The sequence below is a fragment of the Schistocerca americana genome, chromosome 1, assembly GCF_021461395.2.
Source record: "Schistocerca americana isolate TAMUIC-IGC-003095 chromosome 1, iqSchAmer2.1, whole genome shotgun sequence".
Taxonomy (NCBI): Eukaryota; Metazoa; Arthropoda; class Insecta; order Orthoptera; family Acrididae; genus Schistocerca; species Schistocerca americana.
The window spans coordinates 914,375,557-914,395,193 of NC_060119.1; the positions used below are offsets into that span (position 1 = coordinate 914,375,557).

At 38.8% G+C, this 19,637-nt stretch overlaps 1 protein-coding gene across 3 annotated transcripts in view; it reads right to left on the reverse strand.

The window, feature by feature from the left end:
- The window catches only part of LOC124615258 (serine protease svh-1-like), a 451,576-nt gene extending 432,768 nt beyond the window's left edge, over positions 1 to 18,808 (reverse strand). Inside the window, exon 1 of one of the 3 annotated variants that reach the window (XM_047143026.1) lies at positions 18,611 to 18,808. In XM_047143026.1, the coding sequence (XP_046998982.1) occupies positions 18,611 to 18,664 (54 nt within the window). In that variant the 5' untranslated portion in view covers positions 18,665 to 18,808. The remainder of the gene's footprint in view (positions 1 to 18,610) is intronic. The other 2 variants (XM_047143011.1, XM_047143016.1) reach the window with 2 other exon arrangements.
- Between the last annotated feature and the right edge of the window lie 829 nt (positions 18,809 to 19,637).

The window sequence follows — 19,637 nt, forward strand, 5'->3', positions numbered from 1 at the left end:
TCCGGCAAATACTTTGGCAATACTTCACATCGCATCTTCGACGCACTCCGCGCCTTTGATCAGATCAAAAGCCCGCTGCGCCACATGGCCTCGGCATGACGATGTTCTTCCCCACCGACACGCCGCTGCCTTCTGCTTCCACCTGCCATCAGCAGCATGGCATGGTCAACCTGTGGACGCCTTCTGCGCCTTCTTCTCACCGCTGGTCGTGCCCACCAAAACATCAAGATACGGTCCGATCGCGCCTCGCACTAGCACCTGCCATGACGCAATTGGTCAAGCGCACCTGCGCCATCAGCCGGCTGGGTGCACACACGCCTCTCATCATCCTTACCATGCTCCGCACTACTGGCGGGGCTCTGTGGCCGTTATGGACTGCAAGAGTCAACCGCCTCATCTTTGAGAACGAACTTCTTTGAAAACTGTTGATCTCAGTGTGTTCCGAGCTCTGTATTCAAGCAAATGTGTTTGTACCGACATGATCAAAATAAAGTTAATTCATTATAAACGAGTGATTACTTAATGTTGGGTTTGATATTACCGTACGTAACATATCGATCCCCACAAACTATTAGGCTCTCATATAATTTGGTATGTGATTTGTCATCAATAACACTGTGATATATGGGGTACTGCTTGAGCTCTAACAATATTTGAGAGCTGGATTGGTGATAGAATCTTAACCGCAAACATCTGTGGCCATTATTGTAATGATTAAAAGTATGGAGTGTTTTTGGTACTAGATAATGCTCTTTTTGTTAGTAAGACTGTACGCAGCAGCTCACAGGTGTGCAATAAAAGTAACTTTAGTACATTTTTATTCCTCTGGCTGTTACTGGTCTTTGCCAGGTGGCACACACTGTCAACATTATCAATTTCCAGCTTCCTCCAGCATGTTGGATCCTGTTTCTTAACAGTCACTGGATCATCCTGTCTTAAGAGGCAGTGATAGTTATCAGATGAAACATGTTGGAAAGGAATTCCATACCATTACTCATAGTCACACGCAGACTGGTAATTCCACTCCATTTATTAGTTTTGTACAGACTGCTTCCCTTATTTTCCATCAGCCAATGTCCACCCTTTGAGTGTTTGGACCTTGGGGTTAGTGGAAGAGGTGTTGCACAACCAAAGACTAGTCAGTGTTCCCAGGGCTGACTGCAGGCTCATAGTGAAGTTTTCAACCCCATATTTCCTGGATTGTAGTGACACAAATCATCTCATCACAAATATGGTGCTGATTGCACTGTTATCAGGTATGTGCAATTCACTGTTATAGTGGTCACTGAATGTATGTTGTTCACATTTTTTAAACTTGTTAATAATTGGTCTTTTGAGGATATGCTGGTTGGAAAATGGTGCTTTGTTTCTAAGGTTGCATTTTATAGTATCTTGACCTCTGAAGGTCTATGACTTTGACAGTAGAAAGAATTTAATTTTTGCTGCACTGAGTCCCTTTCTCGGTCTCACTTGCATGTGGCAAGGTCATATATACTTCAGATTATTTGCACATCCTCTTAAAGGTCTTATAGTGATTCTACATTGAAATGCTGTGTGAGTTACATGTCTGGAAGATCTAACCCACCATCAGTCTGGTCCTGGAATTACATTTTGTTGCTTAAATTTTTCCATGATATAGCCAGTATGGTTTACATGTAGTACAGGATATATCTCTTGCACCAGTCCTGCTCACATTTGAGGGATACTTATTATTAATGCACTGATAAGTTTTTGTGGCAATAAAACAGTGTGATAGCTGTCCTGCTTGTGTCTTTGAATTCTATGGATCAGTCAAAATTACATACCAACTAAGATTTCCCTGTGGTTAATATATGAGGCTTGAAGTAAGAGCACTTATACTTTCAGGGTTATTTTGTTACAAGTCTTCTTCCACCTGGGAGTGCTACCTGGCCTTTAAATGGATTCACCAATGTTAGTTTTAAAAGCATAACAGATGGATGGTGGGAGGAGTGTGAAAATGTTACTGTTTGGTCCAGAGAGAAAGGGTGATGAGGAGGGATGTGCTTGTGCGTAAACTGTTAGCAACAGTTATCCACAAAGGAGTCCACAGATTTCCTCTGGTGATCATCTAGGTGTCTTGTGGGTTATGACTGCTCTGTCTAGGTGGTGGTCTACAAAGAGAAAGGATGGAAGCGAGGGGAGTGAGGCACTTAAGGCTTGAAGCACTAGCAAGATTTATCTGCAAAGGCATCATCAAGTTATGACAGTTTTTGCTGTGGTGTGATACTGTGTACCTGTATGATTGGATTGATATTTGTGCCAGCTAATACATCAAAGGTGATTGCACATTCATTGTGCAAATTTCTCTACCATGCCCGGGAAGGTGGTCAGGAATAATGTTAGATAGACATGTGGATCTCTCCCGTTCGTGACCTGGTGGCCATGATCATACAAGGAGGTTCATACTGTACCTCTATTATCAAGCGAATACAGAGGGAGAGCAATATGTATTTGCACCAGTCTTTGATATTCCCACCTAGATCTTTGGATCTGATTGCTGTTATTACTGCAGGTGGGAGATCCCTCAACCAGGACTAACATAGTGACAATGTTAGGCATAATACCAGGGAGCATTACACTAGAACGTTATTGACGTTTGCATGGCAGTGTGATATGGCTGCATACTCACACTTTGGAGTCTGAGAGGGTGGACAATCTACCCTCCAGCACCTGACATGACTTTCACAGTGATTGGTGCAGATACTGGATGACTCTCTCTAGTGGTGTGTTTTGTAGTGATGTGCTACAAATAACGTATATTTGATTGGAGACATCAGAATTTATCTGTAATGCCACATAATATAGTAATGTAGTATTAACAAATAGACCTCATGTAATGTAATTTGTTATTAACAAACAGACTCAGCTTATCTCCATGTCCCAGTTATAAGAGATAGAGTTGGAGAGAAGTGCGGCTCAGTGTCAGTGATATCTAATTCTGCACTGTGATTGCCTTACGTAATTTGACAAAATATGTAAAATTGTGGAAAACCAGGTAAAATATGAAAATGGTTGAAAAATACTTAAAATTGAGAACAATATGAAAAATACATAATGATGAAAGTACATACACATCTGTCTAGATGAGGTCTTTGCTGCTGTCACATAATATTGTTAGAAACAAAGAGACACTTTCTCTCCCTATGCTGTCCAGTTCCAAAGTAACTCATCCCACACAAGTACCCCAGTTATAATTTAAAAATGAAAGTGTGGAGGGGGTGCATGATGCTCATTTGTCCAGAAATGAGAGAAGAATAGGGGGAGACAGGGAGTAGGGGAGGTGCTGTTGATACCCCTGGGTGACTTTGATCAAACTTCCCCTAAGGGAGAGGGAGCTGGAGAAACAAGAAGTCCAAGTTTGTAACCTAACACTGTATGTGTAACATAACACTGGATGTGATTTGTATTTGTATATTTATTGATGCACTTAATCATTCAATGTACAGAAATGTACAGCATGATAGGGGACAAGTCAAACAAATGATATAAGAACTGTATGGACATAGCATCATTTCTTTTAGTGTACAGCTTACGGAAGATATATTATGTATGTATTCATAATAATAGCAGATTAAGAATAAGTTCAAATAATAATGCTGATCATAATCAAACAGAAAAAGTTCATTAATGGACAATAGATTATTTCTGATGAAACAATTTCATTTTGAAACATAATAAAAATATATAATTAAATGTATGATAGATCACATTCAAGAAACTCTTGTATGCTGTAAAAGCAGTTCTTTGTTAGGAATGTTCTTAAGATTTTTTAAAATTTTGTTGATTCTGGAGTATTCTCAACTTCTTCCAGGAGATGGTTTTAGGTTTTAATTCCCATACATTTAACACTATTGCTATACACTTTAGTAGAGTGGGGACCTAGTCTTAACAATTTTTTTGACCTTGTATCATGATGGTGACTCTCCAGGTTCCTGTGCAATCTACTGATGTTTTGTTTAGTAAAACAGAGAAGTTCAAATATTGAGTGAAGCCTAAAACAAAATTTGCTTAGCCTGGAACTAATCATGTCAATGTGTTTTTCCATGTGAACATATTAGTGATGTCAATCCCTAAAAATTTAGTTTCATTGACAAATTTAACATTGCTGCCACTTAGCGTTACTGTTGGAACTTGGGGAGCTCTGTTCTGAATGGTGTGGAAGATTAGGCACACTGTCTTTTATGCATTTAGGAGTAGTCTATTTGATGCAAGCCATGAGTTTAGTTGGGTTTTATATCTATTAACTGTTGACTGAAGAGATTCAGCTGCATTTGATGTAAGGATATTAGTATCATCAGTGAAGAGAGATGTCTTACTAGTGGTTAGGGTGGAAGAGGGGTCATTTATATAAAGTAGAAATAACAAGGGACCTAAAACAGAGCCCTGTGACACAGCATGTTTTATGACTTGCGTAGATGATTGCGCCTCATTTAGGGTTCCTGTTTGATTAACTTTACTTATATGGTTTATATGCATGTACTGTGCTTGGTCTTTGACATAGCTACTGATCCAGTCATGGGTAGTTCCCCTTATCCCATAAGAATCCAACTTTTGCAAAAGTATGTTGTGATTTACCATGTCAAAAGCCTTTGTGAGGTTAAGAAACACACCTACAGCTGGGCATTTCTTGTCAACAAGATATAGAGTTGTATCAAGAAATTCATATATTGCATCAATAGTGGTTTTAGGAAACCATGCTGAGAAGAAGAAAGAATGCTATTTCTTCTAATAAATGATATTAGTCTTGCTGCTATTGCATATGCAAATATTTTGCTGAATACAGACAGCACTGCAACTGCATGGTAGTTGCTAGGATTTTCTTTAGATTCCTTTTTATGTATGGGTATGACTTTTAGATTTTATTGGGAATACTGTGTCTGAAATGAAGCTTTTATTACACGAGACAGTGGCTTATTAATAAGTTTGCTGCAACAGTGGAGGAAGAAGCATGGGATTGTGTCTTCTCCTGCTGAAGACTTTTTCCTTTATTTGACTATGAATTACATTTTCTATCTCTGCTCCTGATATTGGTGATAAAAACATTGTGTTGGTGAAGGTATTGAGGACTGGTTGGGGGGAGGGGGGGTGACAATTACTTTTTAGATGTTCTATTAGTTTTTTTACCGTTTCATTAAAGTTTGAGTTAAATTCCTGGGCTACTTCCTCTTGGTCAATAATCAATGTTGCATTTACTGTAAGTTTAATATTACTAATGTTATTTCTATTCCCAACATTTTGCATCAATTGCTTGCTACAAGCATTTGCTCTTATTATATGATGACATCAGAAGGATGTCATTGTGTAGTTTTTAGCAGCATTCACCACATCTCTAAATATTCTTTTGTGTGCAGTGAAGTACTTCTTAAATTGTTCACTTTTGCCAAGGTTAGTCTTGGTGTTGGTGGGAGGAAAGCTCTCTCTTTCTCTTTGCTGAGGTCTCCAGTTGGAGGATACTCTGTTGTTGCACAATATTTTTTTTGTTTTTAAAGGAAAATGGCAGTTGAAATAATAACAGAAAATGTTTAAAAAGGTTTAAAATTTTTCGTCTGTTGTTTGAGAGTGGTATAAAGCCTCCCAGTTTTCTTTTTGAATCCGGTACAAAAAATTAAGGACATTGCTTAGACAAAAATTTCTTCTTTATATTGTCTTTTTTTTTGACGTTTACTTCCCAGAAAGACTGGTTGTATAAGCGGTGCCTTATGGTCAGAAAATCCTCGATATACAGACCCAACAGAACAATCCATGCGCTAACTACTTGGTCAAGAGCATTCACACTTTGGTTGGTTACCTTAGTTGGGGATGTACACTTCATATCAAGATTGTAACAGTTCATGAAATGTTTAAAATTACACTGATCACCACCTTCTGTAAGGAAATTGATATTAAAATCACCACAGATTATGACCCTTGAAGGTTTCCTTTTACCACTTTTTCTAATACTGGTGTCAAATTTCTATAAAAAGAGCACAATGTGCGTGAATGAGATCTATAAACTGAAATTACATACACACTGATATCTTTGATTTCAACACCTGATAATTCTATGTCTTTTTCTATAGAGTGAGGGTCGCATATGTCCAGTGGTGAAGGTGCTACGCTGTATTTTACTGATATGCAGCTTCCTCCAACTCTGAAGACTGTGCTTGAGAAGTGATGTACTAGTTTTAACTGTGGTAACACAACTGAGTCTATTTGGAGAAACTTCATGTACTGTTCAGAAACACACAGTATTTGGGTATCTGACAGTTCACTGAATGTAACTACCAACTTCTGATAAACTATTGGTTCACTAATACATAATTCTCCAATCATACTACCATCACTGAAGGAGACTTTATGACAAGACACTCTGTAAAATAATAGTAGATGTTCTGATCTCTTTGAAAATTTCCACATTGAAACCAGTATCAGTGAGTGCGAGGCAGTTGTAGACACAATGATACCAAAGTTCAAAGGACAACTAAATGAAGAGGAAAGATTTACATGTTCAGTAAATGACAAAAAAACACTGTTGTTATTTCACAAGACAGGACTCAAAACATTTACCTCTGGATGTGAGAATGTAGAGGAACTGTGACTCAAGTTCAAAAGAACTGTTGATCAACATTGAATTGATATGTACCCAGTAGGATGTTCATATGGAAGGGACCCTCCACAGAATATGATTTGCATGAAGAAACTGCTACAGAAATAGCAACTACTGTATTGTTGTTGTTGTGGTCTTCAGCCCAGAGACTAGTTTGATGCAGCTCCCCAAGCTACTCTATCCTGTGCAAGCCCCTTCACCTCCAAATAACTAATAACTACTGCAACCAATATCCTTCTGAATCTGTTAGTGCATTCATCTCTTGGTCTCCCTCTACTATTTTTACCCTCCATGCTTCCCTCCAATACTAAACTGGTGATCCCTTGATACCCCAGAATGTGTCTCACTAACTGATCCCTTCTTCTAGTCAATTTGTGTCACAGATTCTCTTCTCCGTAATTCTATTCAGTACCTCCTCATCAGTTAAGTGATCTAACCATCTAATCTTCAGCATTCTTCTGTAGCATACATTTCGAAAACTTCTATTCCCTTCTTGTCTAAACTAGTTATTGTACATGTTTCACTTCCATATATGGCTACACTCCATACAAATACTTTCAGAAAAGACTTCCTGACACTTAAATTTATACTCAATGTTAACAAATTTCTCTTCTTCAGAAATGCTTTCCTTTCCATAGCCAGTCTACATTTTATATCCTCCCTACTTCGACAATCATCAGTTATTTTGCTTCCCAAATAGCAAAACTCATTTACTGCTTTAAATGTCTCATTTCCTAATCTAATTCCCTCAGCATCTCCTGATTTAATTTGACAAAATTCCATTATCCTTGTTTTGCTTTTGTTGATGTTCATTTTACATCCTCCTTTCAAAACACTGCCCATTCTGTTCAGCTGCTCTTCCAGGTCCTTTGCTGTCTCTGATAGAATTACAATGTTGTCGGCAAACTGCAAAGTTTTTATTTCTTGTTCATGTATTTTAATTCCTACTCCAAATTTTTCTTTTGTTTCCTTTACTGCTTGCTCAATATACAGATTGAATAACATTGGGGATATGCTACAACCCTGTCTCACTCTTTTCTCAGCGTTTGCTTCTCTTTTGTGTCCCTCGACTCTTATAACTGCCCTCTGGTTTCTGTACAAATTGTAAATAGCCTTTCACTTCCTGTATTTTAACCTGCCACCTTCAAAATTTGAAAGAGAGTATTCCAGTGAACATTTTCAAAAGCTTTCTCTAAGTCTACACATGCTAGAAATGTAGGTTTGCCTTTCCTTAACCTCTCTTCTAAGGTATGTCATAGGGTCAGTATTGCCTCATGTGTTCCAACGTTTCTATAGAATCTAAACTGATCTTCCCCAAGGTCAGTTTCCACCAGTTTTTCCATTAATCTGTAAAGAATTTGTGTCAGTATTTTGCAACTGTGACTTATTAAACTGATAGTTCAGTAATTTTCACACCTGCCAACAGCTGCTTTCTTTGTGATTGAAATATTATATTCTTCTTGAAGTCTGAGGGTATTTCACCTGTCTCATACATCTTGCTCACCAGATAGAAGAGTTTTGCCATGGCTGTCTCTCCCAAGGCTATCAGTAGTTCTAATGGAAGGTTGTCTACTACAACAACTACTGCATAATGGGTCTAAAATAAAGCATAGGATTATAGATAGAGAGTGACTTAATGCAACAAATTTGGCTGCCAGAAGAACAATGCATGATACCTTCAATAACTAAGATGGCAGAATCTTATCAAATTATGTCTCACAAAACCCAAACAAAGTCTGGTCACATGTAAAGGCTCTCGGTGGCACCGTATTTAGCATCCAGACACTCATGGGTGATACAAGAATGGAAACTAAAGGCAGCAAAGTAAAACCAGAAACGTTTTACTCCATTTTCAAATGATACTTTATACAGGAAAGATGCAGAAATACTGTCCCAATTTAGTTCTTATACCACTGCAAAGATGGGTGACATAAATATTACAGCCAATGGTGTTGAGAAATAGCTGAAATTACTAAAATTAAACAAATCTCCAGATTCTGTGGAATTCTGCTCAGAATGAGGGGGGCTGCAGCATGTTATCCTGGAAGGGGAATCACTGACAGAAGCAGAAATAATTTTGTAGTTCCTTGCTATAGTAGTGGTTACAGAATGTAAGCCAGTTCATAAAGGGTGTTCGGAAATTCCTGTGACAAACTTGTAGGGTCCATTGTTTAAACTTCTAGGACTTATAGAGGGCAGTGAGTACATAATGTTTTGAATAGGAATCCATGTCTGGGAATGTTATCTAATGACACTACAGAATGTCAAAGTTATAGGTGCCGGCAGCTGTAAATGTATGTATTGACACGGTGAATCCATGATGATGTAACAAACTTTTAAGGATGATGGAGATGGATAAATGTATTATTTTGAGGTAAGGGTCCCTGTTTCAGAAACAGACAAAGTGAAAGTCACAAGCTACAATCATTCTGATACATCTGACAGTGGAATACATGTACCAGTACTACTGTTGCTAAGAATGTAGGGTATGCAACTTTCACTGATGGTAGCATGAACCAAAACAAGAAAAAGTGACTAGCAAACATGGGCTCTAAAATGCATATCTGAGGGGCTATGAGCACTTGTTCATCTTCGTTAGTGGAAATACATATCCTCTATTAAACAAGTGCTCATAGCTCTTAACATGTGTGCCGCGCTGGATTAGCCAAGCGGTCTAAGGCGCTGCAGTCATGGACTGTATGGCTGGTCCCAATGGAGGTTAGAGTTCTCCCTCAGGCATGGGTGTGTGTGTTTGTCCTTAGGATAATTTAGGTTAATAGTGTGTAAGCTTAGGGACTGATGACCTTAGCAGTTAAGTCCCATAAGATTTCCCACACATTTGAACATTTTCTTAACATGGGCATTTTAGAGCCATGTTTACCAGGCATTTTTTCTTGTTTTGGTCCATACTACCACCTCTTGAAGTTTCCTACCCTAAAGTCTTAGCAACAGCAGTACTGGTACACATATTCCAGTGTCAGAGGTATCAGAACAATTTTTGCTTGTAACTTTTGACTCGTTCATTTCCAGTACAGGGACTCTTACCTCAAATTGATACATTTAGCCTTCTCCATCATCCTTGAAAGTCTGCAACATTATCATGGAATCACCCTCTATATACATATATTCACAGGTGCCAGTTCCTATAATTTTGACTCTCCATAGCATCATTGGATGAAGTTGCAGGACATGGGTTCCTATTCAAACTATTATGTACTCCCTCCCCTCAGCAAGTCCTGGAAGGCCGTATTGGGAATTTCTGAACATGTGGTACACAGCTGCTATAAATGATGATTTATTACCATGTATTGGAGCTTACATAAATGTGACTGACACATCGCATGTCAAAGAACAGACTGTCACACCAAAGACAGTCCACTCAAGACCTGACTGCCCAGAACCATAGAGGTATTTTACTTTCGCGGCAGTGTGTTATTTGTTGAGTTCCCACAACCCTGGGTCAGCACCTTGGTACTGTACTGAGATGCTTACTGCTCACATTTTATGTCAATTACCTTGCAGACAACAGTAATGGTAACCACAGACTTCTTGTACAAGATGCAGCTACCCATAATGAAGTACTTTCTGGAAAAGCTTCAAAAATATGCAGACAGATTTTGATAAGATTTCAAAGTGGTTCTAAGATTGGTGACATGCTTTAAATGTACAGAAGTGTCAAGTTGTGCACTTTAGAAAGTGCAGGCATCCTCTGACTAAAATACCAATGAGTGACAATTGGTGGTAGCCAACTCATACAAATATCTCAATGTCTCAGTCTGTGGGGCTCCTTGCGGCTCACTTTTGTTGCCATTGCTGTTGCTGCTGGTGCATGCTGCAGACATGAGTGGACATGGTAAAGGAGGCAAACCCAAGGAGAAGTCAAGATCCAGCCTTCTCACCATCCTACTGGAGCACCTGGTTGAAGAAGTGCGAAGCGGAAAGAAGAGCAAGAAGAAGAATACGCAGCAGTGCTGCAAGTGCCAACAGCGTGGCCATACCGTAAAGTCCTGTGGCAACATAGTTGCATGCATGAAGTGTGCAAAGGCACATGACACACGTGACTGCAAGAAGCGTGGGATGCTCCCCAAAGTGCGTTAATTGCAGTGGCACACATGCTGCAAATCATCATCGCTGCAGCTATATAAACAATTGGAGCAAGCAAAACAAGAAGATCGTGGCCGCTATACCCAAAGAGGTGGCCCAACAAGACAAGGTGGCTGCCCCCCCCCATATCCAAGAAAAGGAAGCGGGCCAAGTGCCACCAAGAAGACGACAATGATGATATGTTTCTGTGAATTATTACAGAAAGCCACTGACAACGCCGTCTTTGCACTCAAATCCACCATGGTGGAGGAGAGGGCGGCCTTGAGGGTGAAACTAGAACAGGTGCACCATCAAGTGTGGCAACTGATGGAAGCCTTGACCCTTGCATCTTGCAAGGAAGAGGCACCAACCCCCACCAGGAAGGGGGTAGATGCGGAGACCCAGAGGACTGCCTCCCTGGCTGATGCGGAAATGCAGGCTGTAGGGGAGGTGGTCGAGGAGACGCAGGAAGAGGCACAGCAGCCAGAAGAAGAGGAGGAAGAAGCAGCACAAGTTGCTGCTATCACTACTAAACTTGCAGAAGAGGCTGCCATCCAAGACCATCTGCCGCTGCCGGACAACCAGCAAGCCGCAAAGATGGTGATGGGTATGTTAGTGAAACCACTGTGAGATGGTATGTACCCACACCACAACCTTCTATATCCCTTCACCTCTTCCGATACACTTAAACCCTCCCTTCCCCACCAACCATACGATTTCGATTGGGCAGCCATAAACTTGCACATCATTTCCAAGAAAGACCTAGCCCTGATCAACTCTTATCCCATCTTCATGCCTCGGGACTGGCAACAAATCATTAATATTAAACCAAGACCAAAGGCTAAGAAGAAAAATTGCTAATCCAACTAGCACAACCAATTATCTAGTCCTGCATCGCTAAGGCAAGTTCAGTCTTTTCCTTAGGCCCAGCAAATAATTCTTACCCCATCCCTTTTGGAGTAGATGTCTAACAACAAAGACTCCACGTCTAGGCAACATCTGGGAGGCTGTCAGTCATAGAGACCAAGGAGTCAATTTGTGGGGATATAAAATGCAATGTTCATAGGCCTCATTCGTAGATAAAGCAGGTGGCAGACTTGAGTTCATTGGTAGGATACTAGGAAAAAAAGAGTCGGTCAACAAAGGAGGCTGATTACAAAACACATACGTGGCCCATCCTAGAATACTGCTCAAGTATGGGGTACCATATCAAACAGAACTAACACTGGATATTAAACGTAAACAAAGAAGGCACCACGAATGGTCATAGGTTTCTTTGACTCACAGGAAAATGTCACAGAAATGTTAAAAAAACCGGAATTGAGAGACTAGTTAAGCTAAATAGCAATCATCCCACGAAAGCCTACTTACAAAGAAACAGGAGGCAGCATTAAGTGAAGAATTTAGGAATATGCAGCAGTAGCCTACCTATCACTCTGTAGAGACTGCAAAGACTAGAGTAACAAATTACAGCCCATAGAGAAGCATCTTAACAATCATTATTCTCATGTTCTATAAGCGAAAGGAACTAGATGAAACCCTAATAAATGGTACAACCCTAAGTCACTGCACAGTGGTTTGTAGACACACACACACACACACACACACACACACCTGTCAATGTCATCCCGTTAAAAATAATTATTTGAGTTCTATCTGACAGGAATAACTGAATGCAGTCACAAATCGGATCTGATACTTATTCACTAAATGACAGTCGGGAATTTACTGAATTTTGGAAGTCAAGGAACACAGCATCAACTTGGGCACTTTTGCTTTTATGTTTTGGATCCATGGAAGAACAGAAAGCTATGTGCTGCATGATATCTGTTTACGGAGTCACATTCATTTTTAAAGAAATTTTTGTCCTCCAAAACTATCATAATGCATGGGTATAAAACATTTTCCACAATTCTCCCATAGGTTGGTGACACTGATATATGTCTATAATTATGTGCATCTGTCCAACAACCCCTCTTGAAAATGGGAATGACCTACATTTTTTATCCCAATCAGTTGGTATTCTTCATTGTTCCAACTACCTACAGTAAACTGCTGTTACAAGGGCAGCAAGTTCTTTCACATAATCTCTCTGTGGAATTTCACAGGTGTACTACCGATGCCTTCCCGCTGTTAAGCAATTTTAGTTTATATTCTATTCCATGCCATTTTGGCATTGGCATGATTAGTGAATGACACAACCATATTGTGATTTTCTATAGTGAAACTATCTCAAAGGATCAAATTCAGTGCTTTGTAGTTCCCTTTGTTATCAACCACTCTGCCGCCAGTATGGTCAGCAAGTGACTAAATTGATGACTTTGATCTGCTTACTCTGAGGTGACAAAAGTCAGGGGATGCCTCCTATTATTGTGGCAGACATCCCTTTGCCTGGTGTAGTGCAGCAAGTTGACATGGCATGTACCCAACAAGTCACTGGAAGTCCCTGTAGAAATATTGAGCCATGCTGCCTCTGTAGCCATTGTGAAAATGCTGCTGGTGCAGGATTGCAGGATTCTGTGCATGAAATTAACTATCGTTTACATCCCATAAGTGTTGGATGGGATTCATGTTGGACCATCTGGGTGGCCATATCATTCACTCAAATTGTCTAGAATGTTCCTCAAACCTATCATGAGCAATTGTGGCCTGGTGACATGATGCATTGTCAACCATAAAAATTCCATTGTTGCTTGGGGACATTAATTCCATGAATGGCTGCAAATGATCTCCAAGTAGCTGAACATAACTATTTCCAGCCAATGATCCATGTGATCCATGTGAACACAGCCACACCATTATGGATCCACCACCAGCTTGCACAGTGCCTTGTTAACTTGGGTCCATGGCTTTGTAGTGTCTGTGCCACACTTGAACACTACCATCGGCTCTTACCAACTGAAATGGGGACTCATATTGTTTAGAGTCCAAATAATATAGTCATGAGCCAAGGAGAGACACTGCAGGCATTGTTGTGCTGTTATCAAAGGCACTAGCATCAGTCATCTGCTGACATAACACCATATTTTGCTGCCTGTGTTGTCCATGACAAGAGATAATGCCTGAAATTTGGCATTCTCAGCGCATCCGTGACATTGTAGACCTCAGAATATTGAATTCCTTAATGATATCCAAAACAGACTTTCCCATGCATCTACCTCCAACTATCATTCCACATTCAAAGTTGTTAATTCTCATTGTGCAGCCGTAATCATGTCAGAAACCTTTTCAAGTGAATCACTTGTGTATAAATGACAGCCCCACCAATGTACTGCCCTTTTGTACCTTGTGTACATGATACTGCCACCATCTGCATATGTGCATATCATTATCCTATGACTTCTGTCACCTCATCTACATGATGGCTACTGCGTGTGTCTAACATTACTGGAATTTTTCACGTGGAGATCACAATACATAACATGCCCATCAGATGTGCACATCTAGCTCATCATCAGTCTTTGGACTCTAAGAAAGTCTTGATCATTGGCAAGAGGGAAGTGAAAGCATAATACCAACAGATCAAACAACACTGGTTGTAGTGCAGTGACTATATAATGAGTGGTGATGAGATGAACTCAGGACAAAATTGTGGCAAGAAGAGAATGCATGGGTTTTTTCAGAAGCACTGCACCATAGGAAAATCACTGAATTGTTCAACTGCCTCTGACAGATATGAGGGTTACTTGGAAATCAAGGTCCAATTTCTTGTAAAACATAATCCATCACAGATTAAAATATATATATTTAATTCCTTATATGTTTCTCTATTTTTCTACATAGATTCCATAGTTGTTAAACATTTGTCATAATAATCTACTAACTTTTGTATACCTAAGTCATAGAAGTCTGCTGACTGTGGCTATAACCAGAGGCAATTTTGTGCAAAGTTATTTGACCCACATTCAGAAATTCCAATGCTAAAGTTGATCTTACGAACTGACAGTCTTCACGAATTTTTTCATCCATGCCTTTCACCAAATCTTCTGAAATCACTGATGGTCAGTCTGATTGTGGTTCATCTTGGACATTTTGGTGTCCATCCTTGAATGCTCTCACCCACTTATGCACTTTGCTGTCACTCATCTCATTTGAGCCAAACACCTCACTTGTCTGTTGATGGCTTCCTACTGCTGCAATGTTTCTTTCTGATAAAACCCAAATCACTGACTGTATTTCACAGTCGTCAGTCTTATTAATTGTTTTAAACATTTCAAATTGACTCTGTAAAAAGCATACTGTGAAAATACCAATGCAAATGGTGTCGTTTGACGATATAGCAAGTCGGGAGTTAGTGTATATGCGCATTGCAATGTTCACTTGGCATTCAATTAGCTACAGTGAATCAGACGTTACTTTCTGAATAATCCTTGTAGAAGAGAACAGCTGAAAATGAGGCAGAAGTCACCATATGACATACAACAGTAGTAGTAGCATTCTACGGTGTTCAGCTATGACTCTTGCTTCTGTTTGTGGGGTAGATCGATACCAGTGTATCCATAGGTGACTTGGCGACCTCACCAACTACTGGAATTATTGTGTGGGGAGCTACTGGATATGACAACAGAACTGATCTAACACCTGTTGGAGGTATGCCGAATGCTAGCCAGTATGTGGCAAGAATGAGAAATTCTGTTCTCATACTCTTCATGACCAGGGATCTAAATGGCTTATTCCAGTAAGATAATGCAAGACACCACACTGCAGTTCACATTACAGACACTTTGAGGAATGTATGGATTCTTGACTGGCCTGTGCCATCCCCAGATTTGTCACTTACAGAGCATGCGTGGGATGTGCTGGAAAGACAGATACAGGGGTTTGACAAAAATATGGAAGCATCATGAGAAATGTGTGCTTGAACATAACTGGAGAAGCTAGCCAAGCCTGCAGGTTGTACTGTTGTATTTGACCATGAATGGCATCTTTGAAATGTGCTCAATACGTTGCAAATGTCAGTCATGTCGTGACAGTGTCCTTCACAGCTGAGTCCACTACTCAGGAACACTCATCTTCAATAATTTGCCAGCAAACATAAAAAATTTAGTTACAAATAAAGATCAGTTTAAAAGGAGCCTGAAAGACTTACTAGTGGCCAACTCCTTCTACTCCACTGACGAATTTTTTAACAGAAACAAATGATGTATTGTATATATTCATACTATTAGTATTGTTATTTCAGATTTATAAATAAAAAAAATTGACATGTTCCACATCCACAAGGATCTCTTCAGCGTGGATCTATGGAACGAAAAACTAATCTAATCTAATCAGAGATGAATTACAGCAGAGATAAATTACTTCAAACATGTGCAAATTTTTGGTGCTTGTATGGTAGATACTTGTATGGTGGATGCTTTTGTAACCAAGGTAGCTGAAATGTTTGGTGTTTCAAGATGTTCCATATCAGAGATTTATATCACATACAGGGAAAGCAGAAAAACATCATTCTCTAATTCACAATGTGGATGAAAGTGTGTGTCAACTGATTGTGATAGACATTCACTGTAGAGGACTGATGAAACATAAAGGACAACAGCTGTAAAAGTAACTGCAGAACTGAATTTTGCTTTTGTGAAACCAGTCATCACCAAAACAACATGAAGGGAGCTGAATAAGCTCAGAATTACAGGGAAAGCCAGAATTCCAAAACTACACACCAGTGATACAAATACCAGTAAGAGGAAAACATGGTCCCAAAATCATAAAACCTGACATATGGAGCAATGGAAGAAAGCTATTAGGTCAGATGAGTCATGTTTCACATAATCGCCAACTTCTTGGCAATTTTATGTCCCAAGAGTGAAATATGGTGGGGATACAATGATGATTTGGGCAGCCATATTGTGGTATTCCATGAGCCCATGGATGCTCTAAAAGGTCACATTACTGCCTAGGATTATTTGACCATTGTGGCTGATCATGTACATTCCTTGATATGGAATTTGTCAATTGACATATTTCTGTAAAAAGTGCATTTATATAGCATTACAGGTTAGTAATGTACTGATTATTTCTATTTTAGGAAGTGCTCTGTAGTAGAGATGGAACTGTTCAGAAAGAAAAAACTTCTTTTCTGCACTTCAAATGTTAGGTGCTTGCTTGTTATAATGCCCAACTCTTCCTCAACCTTCCCAGACTTCTTCAGGCTACCAGATTACACTTCGTCTTTGTAAGGTAGTTGAGATACCCACTCCATTTTCTTCTGTTGTGTTCAATTTCGTTTCTAACAACAAATGAATTTAATTACTTGTTAATCTATCTACTCTGGCACAGTCTTTCGCAGCCCTAAGAAAGCTCATTTCAGCTGCCAGGATATTACTTTCTTGTCATTTGCAAATGACCCACATCTCACTTCCATAGAGTGATGCTGAGATAGTCATTACCATATGAAACTTCATTTTTATTATATTTTGTGTCTTGTTTATAAAGTACTGGTGCCTGTTAAAGTTCCACAAATGTTTCCAATTTTTTCTAATTTCTTGTCTACATTGTTACCATACTTGCATGTGCTATTACATCCAAGATAATTAAAATTGCTGACCTGTTCCTCTACTGTATTGTTCACCACTGTTTTTGTTCTTATTGGGTCATATCCTACAACAGCCATGGTTTTAGTTTCCCTTACACATATAGTCATGTTGTAGTCTCTAGCTATTTTAATAAGAGGTTAAATTCCTTTTTGCATGTCATGGTCTTTATCCACTGTGTAACTTTAGTTTAAAAGCAAATTCATAACTGCATTCTGTTGGATACTGCTTCTTGGATTAGATTGTCAACAGGTATTTGTATCAGTATATTTCATTGCTTTATTTGGCAGCTTCTTTAGATTGTAGTTTAGAGCACTTTACCTTCTAGTAAGTGGCAATGTGGAGTAGTATTATATTTAGTGAATATCTCTGTTACTTTTGTATCCATCGGAATCCTTGACAAATGCTTCACAGTGCATAATTGTACTGTGTGGCTGTAGCAAATATTTTTAATTGTAAGTGTATTTTTGTGGTTGACGTAGACATTATTGGTGTAAATGTGGGCAATGAAATGAATATGTGCACTAACTTACATCAAGCTGATACAAAAGACAGTATTCCACAAATTTTTCCATGCTTCACATCTATATTTTCTGGATAATTGTGATATACCAGGTTTCCCAAATGCCTAAGGTCAAAATTATACAGGTGATATAGGATCCTAAACTTTTCAGATAAGGAGACAATAGTCAGACATAAAAATTTCATTTAGTTTGAGGGCTTGAATGAGAAATGTGAGAGATCCAGGGCTGGTGTAAGGTGCAAGTGGCATAAGCCTACACTTGGGGTGCCAAGCTGAGACAGAAAATACTCTGCCTGTAAGATTTGCAGTATGTAATGATTAAGAGAAGTGCTGACTTCGCAGTTAATTCAGAGTGAAATACAAAAGGGAAAGTCCATGATATCACCCATCATTGTTCAGATGTGCCAACTTTCATTGCATTTCACTGAGTTGGAGAAGACAATCACAATTTTAGTCATTTAAGTGTGACATTTACGAAGGGAGGTTAAGTTTAAACTTTTAGCTTGGCACTGCTTGTTTCTGTTTACGTGTGTTTTACTTTATATTAATGATGGAAGAGATTCATTAAGGAGATGAAAGAATTACCTAAATGCAATCCTGAACAGCTACTGACAAAAGCAGTGTGACTTTAATGAAAGACACATATTGTAACACATTTTTGGAGAGTAGGTAGTTTAATAAACCATGTTGTGACTCCATCATCAACTAATCTTTATAATTTATTAACATCTGATCAGTTTTATGAGACTCAAAAAGTTGGGAAGAAAACATAACAAAGTAGACTCACATAATAAAGCAGGGTTATGACACTGAAACAGCAATTAAAACAATTAAGCAGCAATACAAGTACTAAAAAGAACTACTTACAGAAAAAGTAAACTGTGATGCTTGTAGGACACAAAATAATATAAACAACTTCATGTTAACAACCACTTAATGTTGTGAGATAACATCCATCATCAATAAACAAATCTGTCATACTATTCATTCACAACTACACTTATCTTCCTTTACTGCGATGTGCGCACTGAGCAATTTCATATTACACAAGACTTTAAAATTGGTTACACTGGTGAAAAATGCTAAAAGAAACTTATGACTTGCAGAGTACTAGGAAGAAATTTATCTCTTCTTTATCTAATGTTAAAAGTTCACAACCCAAGGGTTGAGCAAACAAAATGCCTTTATCTCAGACCATATGTTTTTGAGGCCATGCTTCATAGCATTTCAAGCAGTCTGAAAGTGCTGCATTGTAACCAATCTTTGATTTATATTCAAATAAAATAAGTTAAGATACTGCCACCATAGTGAAGTATAGTTCACAGTCACTTAAATTTTAATATAATATATGAACCACCATATGTTGAATTCTCTTTAGAGGAATTAGTATTTAAAAAACTACTATTCAAAGCATATCTCATATATGCAAATAAAATAAGCCATCAAATAAGACAACCACTCAGACCTTCCTTACTATTTTTCAATGACAAAATCTATCCAATCTTGGACTTACAATTCCAGTGATCAAAACATATCTCATCAATCATCACCTATGGGTATTACAAAAACATCTCCATTATATTTGTACCAGAAAATGTTGAGAATCGTCGTGATAATTATGTCACAATTAAACTGCCATTCTGACATGCTGATAAAAATGTGAGAACTTCAGAAATTGTGTAACACTTAACAGCGTGCTCATCATCCATTTTCTGAAATAACAAGTATAAGATTATGTAATCTCTTCTTGAATGAATGATGGAAGGGATGTGTGCACCTGGCCAGAGAAAAATTCATAGATGCGAAATCCTTGCTGTTGGTTTAACACTAAAGACAATGAATTAGTCTGTCAGAAAGAAAAAATAAAAACATTCCTAGATGGTTGGATCTCTCC